This window comes from Heterodontus francisci, chromosome 19 (assembly GCF_036365525.1).
Source record: "Heterodontus francisci isolate sHetFra1 chromosome 19, sHetFra1.hap1, whole genome shotgun sequence".
NCBI lineage: Eukaryota > Metazoa > Chordata > Chondrichthyes > Heterodontiformes > Heterodontidae > Heterodontus > Heterodontus francisci.
The window spans coordinates 86,386,278-86,412,087 of NC_090389.1; the positions used below are offsets into that span (position 1 = coordinate 86,386,278).

At 44.6% G+C, this 25,810-nt stretch overlaps 1 protein-coding gene across 1 annotated transcript in view; it reads left to right on the forward strand.

Annotated features, from left to right (window-relative positions):
* Positions 1-10,309: 10,309 nt before the first annotated feature.
* kbtbd12 (kelch repeat and BTB (POZ) domain containing 12) overlaps positions 10,310-25,810 on the forward strand; it is a 36,540-nt gene continuing 21,039 nt past the window's right edge. Inside the window, exon 1 of the mRNA XM_068052357.1 lies at positions 10,310-11,370. Coding sequence (XP_067908458.1) covers positions 10,310-11,370 — 1,061 coding nt within the window. The remainder of the gene's footprint in view (positions 11,371-25,810) is intronic.

The window sequence follows — 25,810 nt, forward strand, 5'->3', positions numbered from 1 at the left end:
ACAAACAGGATTCTGAAAGGGCTTGATAGGGTAGAAGCTGAGATTGTTCCCACCGGTCAGAGAATCTAAAACACGGGGACACAGTCTCAGAATAAGGGGTCAATCATTCACAACTGAGATGAGGAGAAATTACTTCACTCAAAGGGTTGTGAATCTTTGGAATTCTGTGTCCCAGAGTGTTGTGGATGCTCCATCATTGAATACATTTAAGGCTGGGATAAATAGATTTTTGGTCTTGCAGGGAATCAAGGGATATGGGGAGCGGGCAGGAAAGTGGAATTGAAGCCCAAGATCAGCCATGATCATATTGAATGGCGGAGCAGGCTCGATGGGACATATGGTCTACTCCTGCTCCTATTTCTTGTGTTCCTGAATATATAAGTGAACACGGTATCTGTAATTTTTACTTCAGGGCTTTTAATGAATGGGTTTGTCACTGGACTAGTAACCCAGAGACCCATCGACAAGTTTGCAGCTGCCTGCAATGAATTTGGCCTAACCATCAGCCTCAAGAAAACGAACGTCATGGGGCAGGACATCAGAAATGCTCCATCCATCAATATTGGCGACCACGCTCTGGAAGTGGTTCAAGAGTTCACCTACCTAGGCTCAACTATCACCAGTAACCTGTCTCTAGATGCAGAAATCAACAAGCGCATGGGAAAGGCTTCCACTGCTATGTCCAGACTGGCCAAGAGAGTGTGGGAAAATGGCGCACTGACACGGAACACAAAAGTCCGAGTGTATCAAGCCTGTGTCCTCAGTACCTTGCTCTATGGCAGCAAGGCCTGGACAACGTATGTCAGCCAAGAGCGACGTCGCAATTCATTCCATCTTCGCTGCCTCCGGAGAATACTTGGCATCAGGTGGCAGGACCGTATCTCCAACACAGAAGTCCTCGAGGCGGCCAATATCCCCAGCTTATACACACTACTGAGTCAGCGGCGCTTGAGATGGCTTGGCCATGTGAGCCGAATGGAAGATGGCAGGATCCCCAAAGACACATTGTACAGCGAGCTCGCCACTGGTATCAGACCCACCGGCCGTCCATGTCTCCACTTTAAAGATGTCTGCAAACGCGACATGAAATCCTGTGATATTGATCACAAGTCGTGGGAGTCAGTTGCCAGTGTTCGCCAGAGCTGGCGGGCAGCCATAAAGGCGGGTTAAAGCGTGGCGAGTCAAAGAGACTTAGCAGTTGGCAGGAAAAAAGACAGAGGCGCAAGGGGAGAGCCAACTGTGTAACAGCCCCGACAAATAAATTTTTCTGCAGCACCTGTGTAAGAGCCTGTCACCCTAGAACTGGCCTTTATAGCCACTCCAGGTGCTGCCCCACACACCACTGACCACCTCCAGGCGCTTACCCATTGTCTCTTGAGATAAGGAGGCCAAAGAAGAACTATTCAATAATTCTGTGATGCCCAGAACTACAACTCCCATGATGCAACATATTGGTGCATCTGATTGACAGTGCTATAAACCAATGGCAAGACAGTTCATACGGGTGGCATTTCTTACAACCAATAGAAAGGTGACAAGGGAGGGAATAACTAGCCTGTACCATGAAACACCCAGTGGAGGTTAATAGTTTAAAAACAAGAAAAAGATGCAACTGTTTTCAGGTTTCAATTTTGTTTAATATCTTGTGTAAAGATTAAAATTCTAAAGTATTTAGAGAAAATTACATTGTAAAGTTAGGTAGCAGCTCTCTTTCTCCCCCAATAAATATTCACCCCCACCCTCCCCTCTCCCCCATACAGTACCTGGATTGAGTATTGCAAATTGGACTTGCTGCAGTTCTGGATATCTTGTGAAGGGTATTAAGGGGATTGTGTTGGAGGTAAGTGGGCTATTGCCTAAAATAAGTCAATTCCTGAAAGGCAACATGTTCCTTTTTTATAGTACTTTGGAGATTTCCATTGTAAATAAAAGTGTTTTTTTTCAGAAGTGGTTGTCAGCAGTGGTATTAATGTCCAGTGTCTATTTTTAATGCTAAGTCACTGAGGCATGTGGCACATGAGAACTGGCAAACGCAAACTATATTTGTGCAGTGTGGTCTCCCACTTGAGAATGCTTTATGTTAGAAACTTAAGGGACCTAGGTACTTTTTTCAGATTGGAACCAGCTCAGAGTTAATAATAAATAATTAAGTAAATAGAAATGTATGGCACCTAATCACCCAAAAACTGTTCAACGTGCTTCACATAGCAAGTTACCTTTAAACTTATAGCAACTTAGAGGTGTTTAAACTAACAGTTAACTTGAAGTTTGGGCTAAAAATGCACCCACTGTTAGAATCAGGGGAACTTAAGGAACAGAAGAGAGGATTTAGTGGGGAGAAAGAGCAGTAGATGGCCACAGATATACGTGAACAGTGAGGAGTTCCCTAGGGAGCAGACTGCCCAGGAGCCATATTAAGGATCTTACTTTTGTGGATTTCACTAAGGCATTGACACCGTCAGCAGAGCAGGGCTGTACAAGAATTTGGGAAAAATTGGCTGTCTGCCGAAGCTCCTCAGTCACATCTGCTCCTTCCAGGACAGCATGCACTGCACTGTACAGTTCGATGGCTCCACTTCCGACAGTTTCGGAGTGAAGAATGGAAAGAAATAAGGTTGTGTCCAAGCCCCCACTCTGTTTGGCATTTTCTACTCCATGCTCCTGACCTGCACCTTCTCTGCAGATATGGAAAGAGTCTACTTGCACACTAGGTCGGGTGGTAAGCTCTACAATCTATCAAGGCTGAAAGCGAAGACAAAAACAAACCCTGTCCTGATCAGAGAACTCCTCTACGTTGATGATGCTGTGCTAGTCGCTCACACTGAAACTCAGCTACAAAGACTCATGGACTGTCTCTCCTGTGCCTGTAACTTGTTCTCCTTGACTATAAGCATCAAGAAAACCGTGATCATGGAACAAGGTGTTACATCTCCGCCCCTGATCACACTAAATAACACCCCACTGGAAGTGGTTAGCAAATTCTGCAACCTTGGATCCACGGTGACAGACAATCTGTCCCTCGATATAGAGTTTGATACACGGATAGGGAAAGCAGCTACCACCTTTGGCTGACTTGCAAAATGTGCATGTGTTAACACCAAGCTGACCCTTAGGACCAAGCTGATGGTTTATAAGGCCTGTGTTCTCAGCACCTTTCTGTATGGCTGTGAAACATGGGAGACTTACAGCTACCAGGAAAAGAAGCTCAATAATTTCCATCTATGCTAGCTGCGGTGCATTATGGGTATAACCTGGCAGGACAAAAATCACAATTGCAGCAATCCTCTCAAAGGCAGAGCTCCCGAGTGTGTTGGCATTAATCAAACAGAGGCGGCTTTGGTGGATCAACACGTCTGGAAGACAAGGGTCGCATACCCGAGGACCTTCTGTATGGTGAGGTAGGTGGGGCCAGACGACCAATGGGGCTCCCAAAGCTCTGCTTCAAGGATGCTTGTAAGCTTGAGATGAAGGCACTAAATGTCAACTATCGCACCTGGGAGTCACGAGCTGGTGAAAGAGGGAAATGGCAACACATCCTGTGGACTGGTGTGCACTACCACCACGACCAGTTGCTACAGCAGCCTGGCAACAGGCACCAACATCAAAAACAACAACTCACAGCGTCACTCAACAGCTTCACGTGCAGCACTAGTGGCAGAACCTGCCTCTCAAGGATTGGCCTTCACAGCCATCGGCAAAGGTGCACCAGGAGAAGACACCCCAGCTAAATGGTTTGTTTGCTGCATGTCCATCATCTTTCGTAGATGAAAGGTTGTCAGCCCTGTAGCAACTTATTGGAACAGCCAAAGTGAGAGCTAATCTAAGCCCATAACATATGTCAAAAAAACAGAGGCACGAGGGGAAGTTATTTACTCAGCTTATTATGAGCTGGAATGCACTGTCTGAAAGGTTGATGGAAGCAGATTCATTCGTAACTTTCAAACGGGAATTGAATAAATGCTTGAAGGGGAAAGATTGCAGGATTATGAGGTTTTTTTTGTTCATTCATGGGATGTGGATGTCGCTGTCTATGCCAGCGTTTATTGCCCATCATTAATTGCCCTTAAATTGAGTGGCCATATAATTGAGGGCATTTTAAGAGTCAACCACATTGCTGTGGATCTGGAGTCACATGTAGGCCAGACCAAGTAAGGACAGCAGATTTCCTTCCCTGAAAGACATTAGTGAAACAGATGGGTTTCATGGTCACTAGACTAGTTTTTTAATTCCAGATTTATTAATTGAATTCAAATTTCACAATTTGCTGTGGTGGGATTCAAACCCATGTCCCCAGAGTATCAGCCTGGGCCTCTGGGCTACCAGTCCAGTGACATTACCACTATGCCACCGCCTCCCCTAAAGTAAAAAGTAGGGAGATTGGGATGAATTGGATAGCTCTTTCCATGAGCCAGCACTGGCACAATGGGCTGAATAGCCTTCTGTAAAAACCTATGATTCCTATTTCCATCTCTGTAACATCTCCTGTCTCTGCCCCACTTCAGCTCATCTGCTGCTGAAACCCTCATCCGTGCTTTTGCTATCTCTATACTTGAATATTGCAACGCTCTGCTGGCTGACGTCCTACCTTCCAACCACCATAAACTTGAACTCATCCAAATCTCTGCTGCTCATATCTTAACTCGCGTTCATCCCTCACTCCCGTGCTTGCTAACCTACATTAGCTACCAGTCCAAAAATGCCTCTATTTAAAAATTCTTACCCTTGTTTTCAAGTATCTCTGTGGCCTCGCCCCTCCCTATCTCTGTAATCTCCTTCAACCCTAGAACATCCCTCCTGCCGAGATGTCTGGGCTCCTCCAATTCTGGTCTCTTGTGCAGCCCTGGTTTTAATTGGGTCACTGTTGGCAGCCATGTCTTCAGCTATCTCAGCCCTAAGCTCTGCAACTCCCTCCTTAAACACCTCCACCTCTCTACCTCTCCTCCCTTTAAGATGCTCTTTGAGATCTATCTCATTGACCAAGTTTTTGGTCACATGTCCTAATATTTCCATGTGATTTAGTAAAGCACTTTGGAACATTTTGCTATGTTAAAGGAGCTGACAAACACGCTCCCTGGCTGGAGAGTCTAGAACGAGGGAGTCATAGCCTCGGGATAAGGGATTGGCCATTTAATACTGTGATGAAGAGAAATTTCTTCACTCAGAGGTTTGTAAAACCTTGGAATTCTCTACCCCAGTGGGCTGTGGATGGAATCAGGGGATATGGGGATAGGGCAGGAAAGTAGAATTTTAGGTCGAAGATCAGCCATGGTCTTATTGAATGGCACAGCAGACTTCAGGGGGTCATATACCCCTGCTCCTATTTCTTATGTTCTTGTGTGTGGAAATGCAAATTGTTGCTTAATTCTATGAATGACCCACAAATGAGATGATTACTCAGTTAATTATCTGTTTTTAATGGTATTGTTTGGGGGGAATGTTGGTCAAGACTTCTATTGAAATAGCCCCATCGGATCTTTCGTGTTCACCTAAACCATTGGAACAGCCAGACAAAACCTAGGGATTGTTGTCTCATTTGATAGGCAGCATGCCCAATGAAGCAGTCCTCCAACTCCCCTTCGTGTGAAGAAGTGCTTCCTGACATCACTCCTGAATGGCTTAGCTCCTATTTTAATGATGTGCTCCCTTGTTCTGGACTTTTCCACCAGAGGAAATACTTCCTCTTTATTTACCCTAATTAAAACCTCTCATCATTTTAACTACCTCAATTAGATCACCCCTTAATCTTTTATGCTGAAGGGATTACAAGCCTAGTCTATGTAACCTGTCCTCGTAATTTAACCCTTTTTTAACCCCGGTATCGTTCTGGTGACCAGAGGTGAATGCAGTGCTCCATATTTGTGGTTTTGTATGAAATATTAATTAGAAAGGAAAAGGGAGCTGAAAGTGATTAATTTGGACATAAGACATCTTAAGTAGATTTTAATCTTTGCTCTTTGTGCTAAGTGCGTTAGAAATGACAGAGGACCATAAATCAAGAGTGAAATTTTATTTTGCATCACTGATGCTGAGATACATTTTCAAATCCGTTCTTTATCTAATGTTTAGGTCACATAAAACTGTCGTAGATATTGTGACCTGTGGCTGGATGGAGCTTTTAGTGAAAGTGGGTTACAGAATGTAAGGTAATTATATGTATAATAGTTACAGTCATAGGATTATCAAAGGGCAGGGTGCTCATTAAAGTCCCTGTGTAACTTTAAAAACTTTGTAAGTCCACTTTTTTTTTTATTCTTTCATGAGATGTGGGCCTCACTGGCAAGGCCAGCATTTGTTGCACGTCCCTAATTGCCCTTAATAACTGAGGAGCTTGCCAGGCCATTTCAGAGTCAACCACATTGCTGTGGGTCTGGAGTCACATGTAGGCCAGACCAGGTAAGGACAGCAGATTTCCTTCCCTAAAGTACATTAGTGAACCAGATGGGTTTTTAATGACAATGATCGTTTAATGGCACCATTACTGAGACTAGCTTTCAATTCCAGAATGTTTTAATTAATTAAATTCCACCAGATGCCGTGTGGGATTTGAACTTGTGTCCTCAGAGCATTGGCTGGGCCTTTGGATTACTAATTTAGTGACATTACCACTGCACCACCTTCTCTCCCTGGGAGAAGTAAGCTGTGAAGCATATGAAAGCATCACTCAAAGTTTTTTGTGTTAAATTTGCTCATGATGCTGAAGCTGATTGAAACTGGCGACAATAGAAGAAAAGGTGAACGGTTGGAAAAATCAGATTGAACAATCTGTCTCAAAAGATGATATTTATGTTGAAGCCTAAAAATTTGAACTGTATTGTGTTAAAACTTGATGAATGATGCCTTCATATGCATTTACTGTTTTCTTCCATCATGTGTACATCCACAGTTATTAAAATTTAAAGTTGCACAGGACATTATAAATGCCCTGTAGATACAGTAAACACACTAAGAATTGCATTTGAATTCACAGGTGCTGATGACTGGAAACATTGGAAGTTCACAATAAGTCAATTAGTATCAAAAGTCGAGCACTTCATAGGGGAAAGCAGTGGTGTAGTGGTAATGTCACTAGACTAGTGATCCAGTGGCCCAGACTAATGCCCTGGGGACATGGGTTCAAGTCCCATCATGGCAGCTGTTGAAATTTAAATTCAATTAATTAACAAAAAAATCTGGAATTGAAAGACAATCTCAGTAATGGTACCATGCAACCATCTGTAAAAATCTCCTATAGGGAAGGAAATCTGCTGCTCTTACCTGGTCTGGCCTACACATGACTTGACCCACAACAAAGTGGTTGACTATTAACTGCCCTCTGAAATGGCCTAGTAAGCCACTCAGTTGTTAAGGGCAATTGGGTATGGGCAATAAATGCTGACCTTGCTAGTGATGCCCACGTCCAATGTAAGAATAAAAAAAAAAAATAATTTTGAGAAACTCGGGGAATAGAATCAGAAGGTTGGAAGATTGTTCATTTTTGGTCAAACCCTTCACCACGCTGAGGAGTCTCCAAAATAACCTACTGAGAGATTATGAATAGGAGGAGGCCATTTATCCCCTCGAATTGGTTCTACTATTCAATGAGTTCATGGCTTATCTGTGATTTAACTCCACATAGCTGCCTTTTCCTCATGTCTCCCAATAACTTTGGTTAACAAAGACCTATCAAGGTCAGACTTAAAATACACAATTAACATGGCAAAACTGTTGTTTGCAGAAGAGAATCCAAACTTCTACCACCCTTAGTGTATAATCTGTTTAACGCCGGACCTGGATCAATTGTCGATGCAGCAAAGAGTGGAAATATGTAGGTTTTGGGACAGAACAGTTTCTGAAAGAGGCCATAATGAGCTGGATGTGCTTAATTACTCTTTTATATTTCTGCCTGAGTCAGAGGGTTGTGGGTTCAAAAGACTTGAGAACTTAATCTAGGCTGACACACCAGTACTGAGGGAGTGCTGTACAGTCAGAAATACCGTCTTTCTGATGAGATGTTAAACCGAAGCCCTGTGTACTCTCTCAGGGCGAGGTTAAAGATGCCACGGCACTATTTTGAAGAAGGGGAGGACCATTCTCCCTGGTGTCATGGCAAATATTTATCCCTCGACCAACACCACTAAAAAGATATTATCTGGTTAGTGGGACCTTGCTGTGTGTAAATTGACTGCCACGTTTCCTACATTACAACAGGAACTGTAAATTCAAAAAGTACTTCATTGGCTGTAAAGCACTATGGGATGTCCTGAGGTTGTGAAAGGCACTCTATAAATGCAAATTCTTTCTTAATTTATGTACTTTGTAAAGAATTGAATATTAATTCTTTTAAATATAATGAGATTATGACAAGCAAAGATCTTGTTTTAAATCCCAGTGTTGCTATGCTTGAGCTAACTTTTGGTGTCCTTCAGAATGACAGAATGCCTTGACATGTTCCCAAGGGGGATTAATTTCATGATAAGGCTCAATATCGCATTGTTTTAAAAAAAAATCCCAAATGTGTTTTTTTTCCAAAAACTGATTTTTAAAAATGCAATTACAGTTGGATTGCTTTGCAGTCAGAGTGATCTGTTTCTGGATTCCATCGTGTTTAAGTGCTTTATTGGGACCCAGCACCCACCATCGCTATAGCTTAACATGGTTGAGTAGAGTTTTTCCCAGGCACTTAAAAGATTGCATAAACTTGATTTGTATTCCCTTGAGATTAGAAGGTTGAGAGGTGATCTGATTGAGGTCTTTAAAATGATAAAGGGATTACAAACTTCTCAGTCTAACATCAGTTGTGGGGAAATTACTGGAATCTATCATCAGAGAGCTGAACACTTGGGCAAATTTGAGCTGATCAGAAAGAGTCACAATGGTTTTGTGAAGCGTAAGTCATGCCTGACTAATTGAGTTGAATTTTTTGAGGAGGTCACTAACATGGTGGATAGAGGAATATGCTTGAGAATGTTATCAATATGAATTTCCAGTAGGTATTTGATAAGGTTCTACACAGGAGATTATTAACAGAAATAAAAGGGTACAGAATTGGAGGTGACCTTACAACATTTTCTGGAAATTGGTTGAGAGGTAGGAGACAGAGAACAGGGGTAAAGAGTTTTGACTCTTAATTGGAAGGATTTGACAAGTGGTGTTCCCCAAGGATCTGTACTGCGGTCTCGGCTTGATACCATGTTTAACAGGGACTTGGATGAAGGAGTACAGAGTTATATTTCCAAGTTTGCAGATGACATGAAGTCAGGAGGCACAGTTTGTTGTGCAGTTCGAAGCAGGAAGTTACAAATGCACAGAAATAAATTTAAGTGAGTGGGCAAAACTGTGGCAAATGGAGTTCGATGTGGAGAACCGTGCTGCCATTCACTCTGGATCCAAGGAAGCCAAATCTCAATGTCGAAAACCTCGGTCGGAATTGTTGAGGAACAAAGAGATTCGGGTGTCCATATGCACAAATCAGTAGAAGCTAGTGGACAGGTACAAAAAAACAATTAAAGAGCAAATGGAATGCTGGCCTTTATCTCGAGGGGACTAGCATACAAAGTAGAGGAAATGATGCTTCAGCTGTATAAAGCCTTGATCAGAGCACATCTGGAGTAGAGCATGGCTACCCGACCCCCGAACCCAATGGGACCCACGACATGTGCCGTGTTCCAGGTCCGGCATTCGGGCTCGGGTCGGGTCGGATACAGTGACAGCCAGGACGTCAAGGCGGGAAACACTCTGCACTAGTCTTCAGTGAGTGATTCCATTGAAGGTAGAGCACAACCTGTTTAATATAATCAACTTTATTCCAGTGGTCGGGTTGGGCGCGGGAAAAAATTAAAGGACTCTGGCTGGGTCGGGCTCTGGTCAGGTTTCATTTGCAGACCCGAGTAGGCCTTTAGTCTGGAGTACGTGTTCAGTTCCGGACACTGCATCTCAAAGAATATACTGGCCTTGGAGGGGGTACAGCACAAATTCACCAGAATGATAATGGGGCTAAAAGGGTTAAATTACGAGGGCAGGCCATTCGAGAGTGAATTCAGGAAATGGCGGAACAGGCTCGAGGGGCTGTGTGGCCTGCTCCTGTTCCAATGTGAGTATTTATTTCTTTTATAATCTCAAGTCATAGAGTGGTGATAGCGAATTCTGGTTGACACTTATTTATCTGTTCTGTTTACAGCTTGAGGATAATGTTTAACAGCTATCATGGACTGTGGAAATTGAGGCTTTATAGGTGACAACCTCACTCTGATCGAGTGACAGTGAAGAAAACTATAACACCGAACCTTTTGATATTTTTTTTCTGAGCAGTGGAAAATAGCTGAAGGCAGCCATGGATTGTGACAACATCAGAATCAAACACAGCTTGTATTTGCTTCACCAGATTACTAAAATGAAGGACTCGGATGAGTTGACCGATGTTGTGCTTGTGGCAGAAGGGTCCAAGTTCCCGTGTCATCGGCTTCTGCTGGCTGCCTTCAGCCCGTATTTCCGAGCAATGTTCACATGTGGCCTGGTAGAATGCAGTCAGAGAGAAGTTGTGTTACGTGATGTGCAGTCAGAGAGCGTGGCTACTATCCTAAACTACATGTACCATGCAGATTTGTGCCTCACCAACTCCAATGTTCAGGGGGTGGCCACAATGGCTTATTTCCTCCAAATGGAAGCCATTTTCATGGCTTGCCAGAAGTACATGATGGAGCACATGGATGCATCAAACTGCCTCGGGATTTATTACTTTGCAAAGCAACTTGCAGCGGAAGACCTGTCTGAACAAGCGAGTAAGTACCTCCATCAGCACTTTGCAGAGGTTTGTTTGCAGGAAGAGGTACTGGAGATAGAAGAACATCAGTTGCTACCCTTGCTCTGCTCTGATGATCTCAATATCTCCCGTGAGGAGAGCATCTTGGATTTGGTCCTTCGATGGGTGAATCATAACCAGAGCTCACGAGCAGTACATCTTGTGGAACTCATGAGGCAAGTAAGGTTGGTTCTCATAAGCCCTACCTTCCTAAAGGAGACCCTTAAAAGGAACACAGTCCTCCCTAGCAATGTGGAATGCTACAATATGATTCAGGTTGCTATAGACACCATACAGGCACAGAAACATCCATCTTTCAGTCTACGTTATGGGATGGAGAATACAGATCTCCTCCTCTGCATTGGTAACAATGGTCACGGAATAAAGTCAAGACACAGCAGTTATACCGAAACCAACTATTGTTATGCACCCAGAACTAAAAGGTCTTATTATATTGTGTCACCAAGACATGGTGAAGCTTTGGGATATGTCTGCACTGGAGTTGTTACTGAGAATAATGATATTATTTTAACTGGTGAAGCTGGAGCAAATAAACTGTCACGGCAAAAAATGAAAAACGTGGAGATAGTGAGGTGAGTAACTTGTGTGCAATTTTTTTCTGGAGGGGAGGGACATCCATTGTCTGTAAGAAACATTCCAGATTAAAGAACTGCACAAGCCGGATGATGAGCAAAATTCCCTCTGCCCATCCTTGATTTGGTGCCTTAATCCCAACCTCAGAAGACTGTTCCCCTCTGAGCAATGTGAGTTTTCATGTATGCCACCTTTCTGCCTCTTTTTCAGTGAACGTACCAAATTGTCCTGAATTATGGGGAATTTTATACAACAGGCTTGTACCCACCAAGAGATGTAGAGCATCATGGTAATATCGGGTTACAGATTCACAAATCATTGAAAATAGCAACACAGATTAACAAGGCTATTCCAGAGGAATAAAATTAACAAGCAAAGAAGTTGCTAGGTAGACATATATAGATTTTAGATTTAGAGATACAGCACTGAAACAGGCCCTTCGGCCCATCGAGTCTGTGCCGACCATTAACCACCCATTTATACTAATCCTACACTAATCCCATATTCCTACCACATCCTCACCTGTCCCTATATTCCCCTACCACCTACCTATACTAGGGGCAATTTATAATGGCCAATTTATCTATCAACCTGCAAGTCTTTTGGCTGTGGAAGGAAACCGGAACACCCGGAGGAAACCCACGCAGACACAGGGAGAACTTGCAAACTCCACACAGGCAGTACCCAGAATTGAACTCGGGTCGCTGGAGCTGTGAGGCTGCGGTGCTAACCACTGTGCCGCCAGAAAATATTTCTGCTTGAGGGGGAATCCGAAACTAGCGGTCATAAATATAAGTTAACAAAGAGAGATTTTCTTTATAAATATAAGTTGGTCACTAATAAATCCAATAAGGAATTCAGGACAAACATTACTCAGTGTGTGGTTAGGATGTGGAACTCGCTATCACATGGAGTGGTTGAGATGAATAGTATAGATGCATTTAAGGGGAAGCCAGATAAAGAGAAAGGAATAGAAGGATCTGTTGATGAGGTTAGATGAAGTATGGTGGGAGGAGGGTCGTGTGGAGCATAAACACCAGCATGGACCAGTTAGACCGAATGTACTGTTTCTGTGCTGTGTAAAGTTTGTTAAGAACTTGATTGAGATTACCTTCATTTTGTTTCACATGGGACTCATACATAAATGGCGAGGTGAGGGGTCTAGCCTGCTTTAAGTTTAGCTCAATAGAAAAAAAGAACTTGCATTTCTATAGCGCCTTTCACAACCTCTGGATATTCCAAAGCACTTTACAGCCAATAATGCACCTTTCAAGTGTGGTCACTGTTCTAATGAAGGAAGTACGGCAACCAATTTGTGCACAGCAAGCTCCCACAGGAGCAATGTGATGTTTTTATGTGTAATAGTTGAGGGATAAATATTGGCCAGGCCACCAGGGAGAACGTCCCTGCTCTTTGAAATAGTACCATGGGATCTTTTGTGTCCACCTGAGACAACAGAATGGGCCTTGGTTTAACGTTTTTACTTGCCGAACAGTGGAAGCAGCGTGCAATTTACAGGGCTAAGCGATCCCACAACCAACAGATAAGATCAAAGCTCTGCAGTCCTGCCACATCCAGTCATGAATGGTGGTGGGCAATTAAACAACTGACAGAAGGAGGAGGCTCCACAAATAGCCCATCCTCAACGATGAGAAAGCCCAGCACATCAGTGCAAAAGACAAGGCTGAAGCATTTGCATCCATCTTCAGCTAGAAGCGCTGATTGGATGATCCCATCTCGGCCTCCTCCTGAGGTCCCCAGCATCACAGATGCCAGACTTCAGCCAATCCGATTCACTCCACGTGATATCAAGAAACGACTGAAGGCACTGGATACTGCAAAGGCTATGGCCATTACCGCCCTATCAGACTACTCCCGATCATCAGCAAAGTGATGGAAGGGGTTGTCAACAGTGCTATCAAGCAGCAATTGCTCAGCAATAACCTGCTCACTGACACTCAGTTTAGGTTCCACCAGGGTCACTCAGCTCCTGACCTCATTACAGTCTTGGTCCAAACATGGACAAAAGAGCTGAATTCCAGAGGTGAGGTGAGAGTGATTGCCCTAAACATCAAGGCAGCATTTGACCGAGTATGGCATCAAGGAGCCCTAGAGAAACTGGAGTCAATGGGAATCAGGGGGAAAAACACTCCTGGTTGGAGTCTTACCGAGCACAAGGGAAGATGGCTTTGGTAGTTGGAGGTCAATCATCTCAGTCCCAAGACATCACTGCAGGTGTTCCTCAGGGTAGTGTCCTAGGCCCAACCATCTTCAGCTGCTTCATCAATGACCATGCCTCCATCATAAGGTCAGAAGTGGGGATATTCGCTGATGATTGCACAATGTTCAGCACCATTCATGACTCCTCAGATTCTGAAGCAGCCCATGTCCATACGCAGCAGGACCTGGACTGCATCCAGGCTTGGGCTGATAAGTGGCAAGTTACATTCGTGCCACACAAGTGTCAGGCAATGACCATCTCCAACAAGGGAGAATCTGACCATCTCCCCTTGGCTGTGAGTAACTCTCCTCCTGTCCTAGAAGGACAAGGGCAGCAGATGCATGGGAACACCACCACCTGCAAGTTCCCCTCCAAGTCACACACCATCCTGACTTGGAATTATATCGCCGTTCCTTCACTGTCGCTGGGTCAAAATCCTGAAACTCCCTTCCTAACAGCACTGTGGGTGTACCTACACCCCAAGGACTGCAGCGGTTCAAGAAGGCAGCTCACCACCTTCTCAAGGGCAATTAGGGATGGGCAATAAATGCTGGCTTCGCCAGCGAAGCACACATCCCCTGAACCAATAAATTTTTAAAAAGTCTCATTGATTGATGGCACCCCCGACAGTGCAACACTCCCTCAGTACTGCACTGGGATTGTGTGCTCAAGTCTCTGGATTGAGACCTAAATCCATGGGATACTGGACCGGAGGTGAGAGTGTTACCCACTGCTGCCAGTTTGGATCAAGTCCAAAACTGAACAAGAGATGAAATGGATTCACAAAATTTGTGAAGCCACAAGCAAAGGATTGGTTTAAAGAAATTTTAAAAACAGAATTAACTTCAAACTATATTTCTTAACAAAGATGTGTTGTGCAAATAAAATACAATAAAACACATGGACCGTGCTACTCCATTTTATTTTCCATTTGAAGCACTTGATAACACTAGGAATTGTCAACCAGTATTTGTTTAGCTTAAGCAAACTTCATTTGAAGTAGAATTAAATTGACACAGCACCTTTTTGTATTTCAGTAACTGTACAAATATCAACGTGTGAAAAATGGTCGCCCTTTATAGGAGATAAACCTAGACAAATTTAGAATTATTTTGCTAAATAAACTGCTATAAAGTCCAATACATAAGCTCACATCTTCTAAACTTAGACATTGCATCAGTCTGAGTCATTTTCCTAAGTTTTCCAAGAGCAAGCCTAAAAATGTGGGTGGGCTACACGAATCCTTGGTTAGGTTTTGACTTTTGGTGGTGAATTGCCTGCCCGTTATACATCTGTCCTGATTTTAAGTTGTGTTGACCTCAATTGCATGCTTAAAATCCACCCTCTGGGCTTTGCAACGGATGAAATGATTGCAAAGCATGCATTACACGAAATGGGTATCCTTTAACTATATTTGGATTTATTTCTCTAAAAATCTTGCAAAGACTCAACTGCTAGACAAGGCAAATGCAGAGAAATTTACAACCAGCCGGAAAATGTCATGGGATCAAATGTCACAATGTCAAATATCCAAGAATACGTCCAACCAGAGTTGGCAGCCCCAGTCCCTGCGACTGTGCGATTATTAACTGAGATCCCCAGGAGTCTGTCACTATTTGCAAGGAATCTTTAGGATTGTGCCATTATTTGCGGGACTTGTGGGTAGTATCAGGGATTCCAAGACAGTATCAGCATTTGTAGCCCCTCCTCCTCAATGCAAAAAGTTTAGGAAAAAATAAAGATTTCCATTTATATGGCATCTTAATGATTACTGACCATTCCAAAGCACTTTACAGTCAACAAAGTACTTTTTGAAGCGTAGTCACTGTTGTAATGTAGGAAATGCAGCAGCCGATTTGCGCACAGCAAGATCCCAAAAAGAGAAATGTGATAACAACCGGATAATCTGTATTTGTGAAGTCGGTTGAGGGATAGGTATTGGCCAGGACCCCTCTGCTGCTCTTTGAAATAGTCATAGAGTCATTTGCAGCACAGAAGGAGGCCATTGAGTCCATGCCAGCTCTCCAGAGAGCAATCCAGTCAGTCCCATTCCTCCACTCTATTCCCTGTAATCCTGCAAGTTTATTTCCTTTTCCTTTTGAAATCATTGATTGTCTCTGCCTCTACCACCCTCATAGGCAGCAAGTTCCAGGAGTGCTATGGGACCTTTTGTCTCCACCTGTGAGGGTACACAGAGCCTCTACTTAACATTTCATCTGAAAGACAGCACCTCCAACAGTGCATTACTCCCTCAATACTGGCACTGGGTGTGTTAGCCTAGATTTTTGTGCTCAAGTTCTGGAGTCAGACTTGAACCCATAACCTTCGGACTCAAAGATAAGAATGTTGCCAACTGAGCTACAGCTGATACACACTGAGGATGTATTTCCCAATTAACCTATTTAACTTATTGCAATAGACAAATATTTACTAACCAAAAAGCAAAAAATTTGCTACTGACTCATTGAAATGTTTCTTTCCCTTCCCAAAACATATGATTTCTCATTGGGAGCCAAATGCCCTCCAGTGATTTTTTTTTTTATCTATGTGCTTCATTACACTTTTTGACACACACAAGATTCCTGAGCCCTGTATATGTCTTTTGTTCAACATTTGGAATGCTTATAGCCCACTTTTCTTCCTTTGCACTCCTGTTTGTGATGTCAGCTTGGTTCAGTGGTAGCACTCTTGCCTCGAAGTCAGTAGATTGTGGCTTCAAACCCCTGCTAAAGACTTGCGTGCACAGTCTAAGCAGTATGGAGGAATTGTTTATTGTCACTGCTGTTGCCATTCAGATGAGACAGTAAACTGCCTGTTTAGGTGGATTTGAAAGACGAGAGAGAGTACGACACTGCTGGAGGTACCGTCCTTTGGATGAGACATTAAATCGAGGCCCCATCTGACCTCTCTAGTAAACGTAAAAGGCCACCTCAATGATTCATAGAACAGCAGGGGAGTTGAGGTCCTACAAGCAGAATTTAGGGAGTTAGGAGCCAAGTTAAAAAGTAGGACCTCCGAGGTAGTAATCTCAGGATTGCTACCAGTGCCACGTGATAGTCAGAGTAGAAATGAAAGAATAGTCAGGATGAATGCGTGGCTTGAGAGATGGTGCAGGAAGGAGGGGTTCAGATTTTTGGGACATTGGGACCGGTACTGGGGGAGGTGGGACTATTACAAATTGGACGGTCTACACCTGGGCCGGACTGGAACCAATGTCCTTGGGGGTGCTTTTGCTAACGCTGTTGGGGAGGGTTTAAACTAATGTGGAAGGGGATTGGGAACCAAATGAGGTCAGTGGACAGTAAGGAGGTAGTAACTAAAGCCTGTAAGGAACTAGATAATGAAGTCAGCGTGACTAAGAGAAAGAGTAGGCAGGGAGCAGATGATGAAAGCAAAGGGACTGGTGGTCTGTGGTGCATTTGTTTTAATGCAAGAAGTGTAGTAGGTAAGGCAGATGAACTTAGGGCTTGGATTAGTACCTGGGAGTATGATGTTATTGCTATTACTGAGACTTGGTTAAGGGAAGGGCATGATAGGCAATTAAATATCCCAGGATATCGATGCTTCAGGCGGGATAGAGAGGGAGGTAAAAGGGGTGGAGTAGTTGCATTACTGGTCAAAGAGGATATCACAGCTGTGCTGAAGGAAGGCACTATGGAGGACTCGAGCTGTGAGGCAATATGGGCAGAACTCAGAAATAGGAAGGGTGCGGTAACAATGTTGGGGCTGTACTACAGGCCTCCCAACAGCGAGCGTGAGATAGAGGTACAAATATGTAAACAGATTATGGAAAGATGTAGGAGCAACAGGGTGGTGGTGATAGGAGATTTTAATTTTCCCAACATTGACTGGGATTCACTTAGTGTTAGAGGTCTAGATGGAGCAGAATTTGTAAGGAGCATCCAGGAGGGTTTTCTAGAGCAGTAAATAGTCCAGCTCGGGAAGGGGCCATACTGGACCTGGTGTTGGGGAATGAGCCCGGCAAGGTGGTTGAAGTTCCAGTAGGGGACTACTTTGGGAATAGTGATCACAATTCCGTAAGCTTTAGTATACTCATGGTCAAAGACGAGAGTGGTCCTAAAGGAAGAGTGCTAAATTGGGGGAAGGCCAACTATACCAAAATTCGGCAGGAGCTGGGGAATGTAGATTGGGAGCAGCTGTTTGAAGGTAAATCCACATTTGATATGTGGGAGGCTTTTAAAGAGAGGTTGATTAGCGTGCAGGAGAGACATGTTCCTGTGAAAATGAGGGATAGAAATGGCAAGATTAGGGAACCATGGATGACAGGTGAAATTGTGAGACTAGCTAAGAGGAAAAAGGAAGCATACATAAGGTCTAGGCGGCTGAAGAAAGACAAAGCTTTGGAAGAATATCGGGAATGTAGGACCAATCTGAAACGAGGAATTAAGAGGGCTAAAAGGGGTCATGAAATATCTTTAGCAAACAGGGTTAAGGAAAATCCCAAAGCCTTTTATTCATATATAAGGAGCAAGAGGGTAACTAGAGAAAGGATTGGCCCACTCAAGGACAAAGGAGGAAAGTTATGCGTGGAGTCAGAGAAAATGGGTGAGATTCTAAACGAGTACTTTGCATCGGTATTCACCGAGGAGAGGGACATGACGGATGTTGAGGTTAGGGACAGATGTTTGATTACTCTAGGTCAAGTCGGCATAAGGAGGGAGGAAGTGTTGGGTATTCTAAAAGGCATTAAGGTGGACAAGTCCCCAGGTCCGGATGGGATCTATCCCAGGTTACTCAGGGAAGCGAGAGACGAAATAGCTGGAGCCTTAACAGATATCTTTGCAGCATCCTTAAACACGGGTGAGGTCCCGGAGGACTGGAGAATTGCTAATGTTGTCCCCTTGTTTAAGAAGGGTAGCAGGGATAATCCAGGTAATTATAGACCGGTGAGCCTGACGTCAGTGGTAGGGAAGCTGCTGGAGAAGATACTGAGGGATAGGATCTATTCCCATTTGGAAGAAAATGGGCTTATCAGTGATAGGCAACATGGTTTTATGCAGGGAAGGTCATGTCTTACCAACTTAATAGAATTCTTTGAGGAAGTGACAAAGTTGATTGATGAGGGAAGGGCTGTAGATGTCATATACATGGACTTCAGTAAGGCGTTTGATAAGGTTCCCCATGGTAGGCTGATGGAGAAAGTGAAGTCGCATGGGATCCAGGGTGTACTAGCTAGATGGATAAAGAACTGGCTGGGCAACAGGAGACAGAGAGTAGCAGTGGAAGGGAGTTTCTCAAAATGGAGACGTGTGACCAGTGGTGTTCCACAGGGATCCGTGCTGGGACCACTGTTGTTTGTGATATACATAAATGATTTGGAGGAAAGTATAGGTGGTCTGATTAGCAAGTTTGCAGACGACACTAATATTGGTGGAGTAGCAGATAGTGAAGGGGATAGTCAGAGAATACAGCAGAATATAGATAGATTGGAGAGTTGGGCAGAGAAATGGCAGATGGAGTTCAATCAGGGTAAATGCGAGGTGATGCATTTTGGAAGATCCAATTCAAGAGTGAACTATACAGTAAATGGAAAAGTCCTGGGGAAAATTGATGTACAGAGAGATTTGGGTGTTCAGGTCCATTGTTCCCTGAAGGTGGCAACGCAGGTAAATAGAGTGGTCAAGAAGGCATACGGCATGCTTTCCTTCATCGGACGGGGTATTGAGTACAAGAGTTGGCAGGTCATGTTACAGTTGTATAGGACTTTGGTTCGGCCACATTTGGAATACTGCGTGCAGTTCTGGTCACCACATTACCAAAAGGATGTGGATGCTTTGGAGAGGGTGCAGAGGAGGTTCACCAGGATGTTGCCTGGTATGGAGGGCGCTAGCTATGAAGAGAGGTTGAGTAGATTAGGATTATTTTCATTAGAAAGACGGAGGTTGAGGGGGGACCTGATTGAGGTGTACAAAATCATGAGAGGTATAGACAGGGTGGATAGCAAGAAGCTTTTTCCCAGAGTGGGGGATTCAAATACTAGGGGTCACGAGTTCAAAGTGAGAGGGGAAAAGTTTAGGGGGGATATGTGTGGAAATTTCTTTACGCAGAGGGTGGTGGGTGCCTGGAACGCGTTGCCAGCGGAGGTGGTAGATGCGAACACGATAGCGTCTTTTAAGATGTATCTAGACAGATACATGAATGGGCAGGAAGCAGAGAGATACAGACCCTTAGAAAATATGCGACATGTTTAGGTAGAGGATCTGGATCGGCGCAGGCTTGGAGGGCCGAAGAGCCTGTTCCTGCGCTGTAATTTTCTTTGTTCTTTGTTCTTTGTTCCCTGGTTCAATATTTAGCCCTCAACCAACACCTAAAGTACATGACCTGATCATCATTACATTGCTGTTTGTGGGAGCTTGCTGGCTGCACATTAGCATTTTCTACATTACAGCAATGACTAGACTTAAAAAGTAATCCATTGGCCGTATAGCACATTGGAGCGTTCTGAGGTTGTGTAAGGTGCTATATAAATGCAATTCTTCCTTTTTGCTCTGTGCCTGATTTTAATTTGGTTTTTGAACTTTTTACTTGATGTATAAGATCTCTAGTTGTCATGATCTGGAATGCACTGACTGAAAGGACGGTGGAAGCAGATTCAATAGTAACTTTCAAAAGGGGAAGTGCATCTGTAGTTAAAAAGGAAAGGTTTGCCGAACTATAGGAAAAGAGCAGAGAAGTGGGACTAATTGGATAGCTCTTCAAAGAGCTGGCCAGGGTATCATGGGCTGAATGGCCTCCTTCTATGCTGTGTTCTTTAATCTCAAGGTATGTATATCCAAAGAGGAAGTGGGTTTATGTTGCATATAAAGCATTTCATGTTAATCATGCATATTTAGTTTACACTAAGAGGAACGTTAAAGCATATAGCAGGTGCCCATTACCCTTCCAGTTCCTCGAGGTGTTGACTCGGACTGACATAAACCACTGGCCAGCTACTTCATCTACATCAGGGTTGTCTAACATACGGCCCGCCAAAGGTTTCCATCTGGCCCGCCAAGGATGAGAAACTTCCACTGGAAACGCGCCATTGCCTTCTTCCAGCCCGCCAAAACCCTCAGTGACTGACAACGGCAGCAGCTCCTTTACTGACATGGCGGAGATGCCTCACTGTGCATGTCCTCCTTTACAAAGATGGCAGATGTTCTTCAATACTTTTTATGTTCTGGCTCCTTTAGTAAGATGGTGGCACCCAGGCTGACCTGCATGTCTGCCAGCACTTCCCGCCCGAACTCCATTCCCAGTGTTGCCTTCCCAGGCTTGAGCTCGGGCCCCAGGTTCAGCAATGGCTCTGCCTGCGTACAGACCCGGCCTAGGCCTCAGGCCCCATGTTCTTCAGCTCTGCCACCGTCACTGAGGAGGAGCCGCCAGAGGAGGCAGCATGGTCCAGACCCAAGACCTGGAGGCAGGGTACCAGGGTAACCAAACCCGGGGACCAGGGGAAGGTAAGGCGGTGACACAGAGAGGAGGTGGGGGGGGGGGGGGGTTCACAGAGGAAAGGGGACAGAGAGAGAGAAACACAGACAGAGAAAGACAGAGAGCAATCAAGATCATTCCTGACAGATGAACATCTATCCGGAATACTCCACATCGCTAAATCACGCGTACAGGCTGACATTGTTTTTGCTTGTAGAAGTAGACAATGCCAGGTATCTCACTAAATCAGTGTTCAAATAGTGACAAGAAAGTAAGTTAATAAATTAGTCTCCTCATATAAAGCTTGTTCACAAAAATGCACATTTCTTGCAGTTTTGACTAATAGTAAAATACATTTCTAATACCTTTATCTTTCTGAAATCTGCTCACTGGCCCCTTATTGGAACATAGGAGTAGGACTAGGCCATTCTGTCCATCGAGCCAGCCCCACCATTCAGTACGATCATGGCTGATCATCCACTTCAATGCCTTTTTCCCACACTATCCTCATATCCCCCTACATTATTGGTATTTAGAAATCTGTCAATCTCTGCTTTAAACATACTCAATAACTGAACTTCCACAGCCTTCTGCGGTCGAGAATTCCAAAGATTCACAACCCTCCGAGTAAAGTTATTTCTCCTCATCTCAGTTCTAAGTGGCTTGCCCTTTATTTTGAAATTGTATTCCCTGGTTCTAGACCCAACCAGGGGAAACATCTTAGCTGCTTCTACCCTGTCTATCCCTTTCAGTATTTTGTAGGTTTCAATTAGATCACTTCTCATTCTTCAAAATTCTAGAGAATACAGGCCCAGTTTCCCCAATCTCTCTTCATAGGACAGTCCCGCCATCCCGGGAACAAGTCTGATGAACCTTCATTGCACTCCCTTTATGGCAATAATATCCTCCCTAAGTTAAGGGGACCAAAACTGCACACAGTACTCCAGGTGCAGTCTAACCAAGGTTCTATACAATTGAAGCAAGACTTCACTACTCCTGTACTCAAATCCTCTTGCGATAAAGGCTAACATACCAGTAGCCTTCCTAATTGCTTGCTGCACCTGTGACTTTCAGTGACTTATTGACTAGGACACCCAGGTCCCTTTGTATATCTACACTTTCTAATCTCTTACCATTTAAGAAATACTCTGCATATCTGTTCCTCCTACCAAAGTGGATAACCTTACAATTTTCCACATTATATTCCATCTACCATGTTTTTGCCCACTCACTAAGTCTTTCTAAATCTCCTTGAAGCTGCTTTGCATCTTCCTCACAACACACATTCCCACCTAGTTTTATGTCATGCGTGACCTTGGAAATATTACATTTGGTCCCCACATCCAAATCTTTGATACTTATTGTGAACGGCTTGGGCCCAAGCACTGATCCCTGTGGTACCCCACTAGTCACAGCCTGCCAACGCGAGAATAACCCATTTATTCCTACTCTCTGCTTTCTGCCTGTTAACCAGTCCTTAATCCATACCAGTATATTGCCTCCTATCCCTTGTGCTTTAATTTTGCTAACCAACCTCCTGTAGGGGGCTTTATCAAAAGCCTTCTGAAAATCCAAGTATGCCACGTCTGCCGACTCCCCTTTATCAATTCTGTGAGTAACATCCTCAAAAAACACCAACAGGTTCAACAAACATGATTTCTCATTCATAAATCCATGTTGACTATGCCCAATCAGATCATTATTATCCAAGTGTCCATTTATCACATCCTTTAGAATAGATTCAAGAATTTTCCCAATGACTGATGTAAGGCTAAAAAGTCTGTCATTCCCTGTTTTCTCTCTCCCAGCCTTCTTAAATAGTGAGGTGACATTTGCTATCTTCCAATCTGTAGGAACTGTTCCAGAATCTATAGAATTTTGGAAGATGATCACTAATGCATCCACTATCTCCATAGCTACCTCTTTCAACACTCTGGGATGTGGAATATCAGGTCCTGGGGATTTATCAGCCTTCAGCCCCATTAATTTCTCCAATACAACCTTCTTACTAATACTAATTTCCTTCAATTCCTCATTCCCCCTAATCCCTCGGATCTCTAATTCTGGGAGATTTCTTGTATCTTCCTCAGTGAAGACAGACACAAAGTCATCATTTAGCTTCTCTGCCATTTCTCTCTTCCCCATTATAAATTCTCCTGACTCTGCCTGTAATAGACCCACATTTGTCTTAGCCAAACGCTTCCTTTTTATGTTCCGGCAGGACAGAAATTATAATGCAGCTCCTCACGCAATAAGATTGGACACTTCTGATTTACGTGACCATCCTTCACATGCAAAGATTATATGTAAACATTGCACGCCAAGATCTGCTGTAAAGCCATCTATTGAGTATTGGGAGGGTAAATTTAAAACTATTCTGCAGAAACAACGGGCTAGATTTTACCGAGCTCCCAATATCGGACTCCGGGATGGGAGGTGCCGGAAGATTGTTCCAGCAGAGGCCTGCCATGGAGGCCGATGCCGGGAGGGCCGGGCGTGAAACTCACGGTGGCAGCCAAGCTCTGTGGCAGCCGCCCCTGCCCCCCCACCACCCCCACCCCCGTCACTGAGCAACAGGACCTGCATCTACATATGTAAATGAATAAAATTAATAAATTTAAATACACTCAGCTTGAATCTTACTGGCCTGCCACGATCTTCAATGAAGCGGCCGGCACTCCCGTACCTTCACGTCCCCGTCTGGGGAAAGCCGGCGTGACACTGGTGGGGAGGAGGGGTGGGGAGTTAAGATTTTTAGTGTGGGCGGGGGGGAGGAGGGGTCAAATTAGTGTAGGGGATGGTGGGAAGGGGTTAACTCTAAACTTTGTACAGTTTACGGGGGAGAGTTCACATTTCAAGAAAAGTGTTTTGGGGGGAAGGGCAAAAACTCAACCAAATTGTTATTGGGGGGTGGGAAAGGGGCGTTACAATTTTATTTGGTAAATTTTGGGGGGGGGGGAGATACATCTTTAAAAATTCAAATTGACCCACAGGGCTGGCTGCCCTTTAAAAATGGCGCCAGCACCTGCGCAGAGGCAGCCGACGCCATTGCCAGCGTTGGTCGGCCCACACCCCCCCCTCCTGATTTGGTAAGTGGGTGGGCCGACCTGGCTATTTAAATAAGTTGCTGCGCGGGAGATCCTGGCAGCTGTGCGGCGGGCTCTTAAAATCCAACCTAATATTTCAGTGAGTATTTCATCATTTTATGAAACAGGCTCCCTAGGAAGACAGAACAAGCAGCTATTAATGATCCCTTAAAATGCAAATTAGATAGATTTCTTTCAGAAAATAACAATTTGGGACACAGTGGGTGGAATTTTGTGCTGGCGGCGGGTGTCTTGACGTCGGGGGCAACTGGTGCCAAGATCCCCGCATCGGCTCTTGCGGAAGGCCCGCTGGAATTAGTGCCAATCAGACACTTAACTAGACAGCAGCCAGCCTTCCGTATGATTTAGGACCCCGCCGCCAGAAGTCACGGCCTGGCAGAGCTGCCGGCCAATCAGAGGCTGGCAGCTGTAGCGTCACCGTGGAGGCGGTGGCTGCTGCTGTGGATACAGTGACCAGACACCGAGGTGCGGCATTGGAACCAGGCTTAAGGTAGGTCAGGGCAGGAGGGGTCTCGTAGGGTGCAGGTTGTGGGGGGTTCAGCAGCCTCATTAGCCCCCTCCCACCTTCCTGATGCTGGGTCCCTCATTCAAGCACTAAGTGCCTTTGACTGAGGGACCTCCTCCCCCCCACCACCACCGCCCACTAACCCCCCACCCCCCCCCCCCACCCACTGCCGGGTAGCAGCCCCATGGTTTTTTGTGCTGTGCCTCCTGTGCTACGACAGGGCCGCCCGCCACACAGGTAATTGTGGCTGCGGCGGGAAGAGGCCCTTAAGCAGGGGTAAATTACCCAGTTAAGGGCCTCAGTTTGCGGTGGGGCGGGAAGGCTGTTCACAGGTTCAGCATCGGTGGGATAGTGGGGTTCTCCCCGCCACCATCTCACCCAAGTTTAGTCCCCATCTCCAAACCTGCCACAGGGGAGAGCATAAAATTCCACCCAGTATCTGAGTAATTTTAGACATGACGTGTGGTGAGCGCAACGTGCTTGGGAAGAACAGGTAACCATGGACCATGACTCCCCAAGCTCTCTATCACTGGGATTAATTCAGATTGATTGCCATGATTGGTAAACTCCATTATCATGTGATTACATCCCATTGATAGTTTAAAAAAAAGCCTGGCACATATACAGACAGACTTGCATTCCTGTAGCGCCTTTCACAACCTCAGGACATCCCAAAGTGCTTTACAGCCAGTTAAGTACTTTTTGAAGTGTAGTCACTGTTGTAATGTAGGAAACACAGCAGCCAATTTGCACACAGCAAGCTCCCACAGATAGCAATGAGATGATGACCAGCTCATCGGTTTTGTAGTGCTGTTGGTTGAGGGATAAATATTGACCAGGAACCTGGGGAGAACGCCCTTGCTCTTCTTCAAAATAGTGCCGTTGAATCTTTTACATCCACCTGAAAGGTTTAATCTCTCACTAGAAGACAGCATCTTGATGCAGTTCACCCTCACTACTGCATTGAAGTACCAGGCTGGATTGTATGCTGAACTCTCTGGAATGGTACTTGAACCCACAACCTTTTCTGACTTAGAGGCTATAGCACTACCCACGAGCCACAGCTTTGTGATTCTACTCATTAGAGTCACTTAGAATTCCATTCCCTTTCACCTGTGATCCACTTAGTCTTTGCACATCTCTCCCTAACCTAGCTCGGTGAGCTCCTTCAGGCT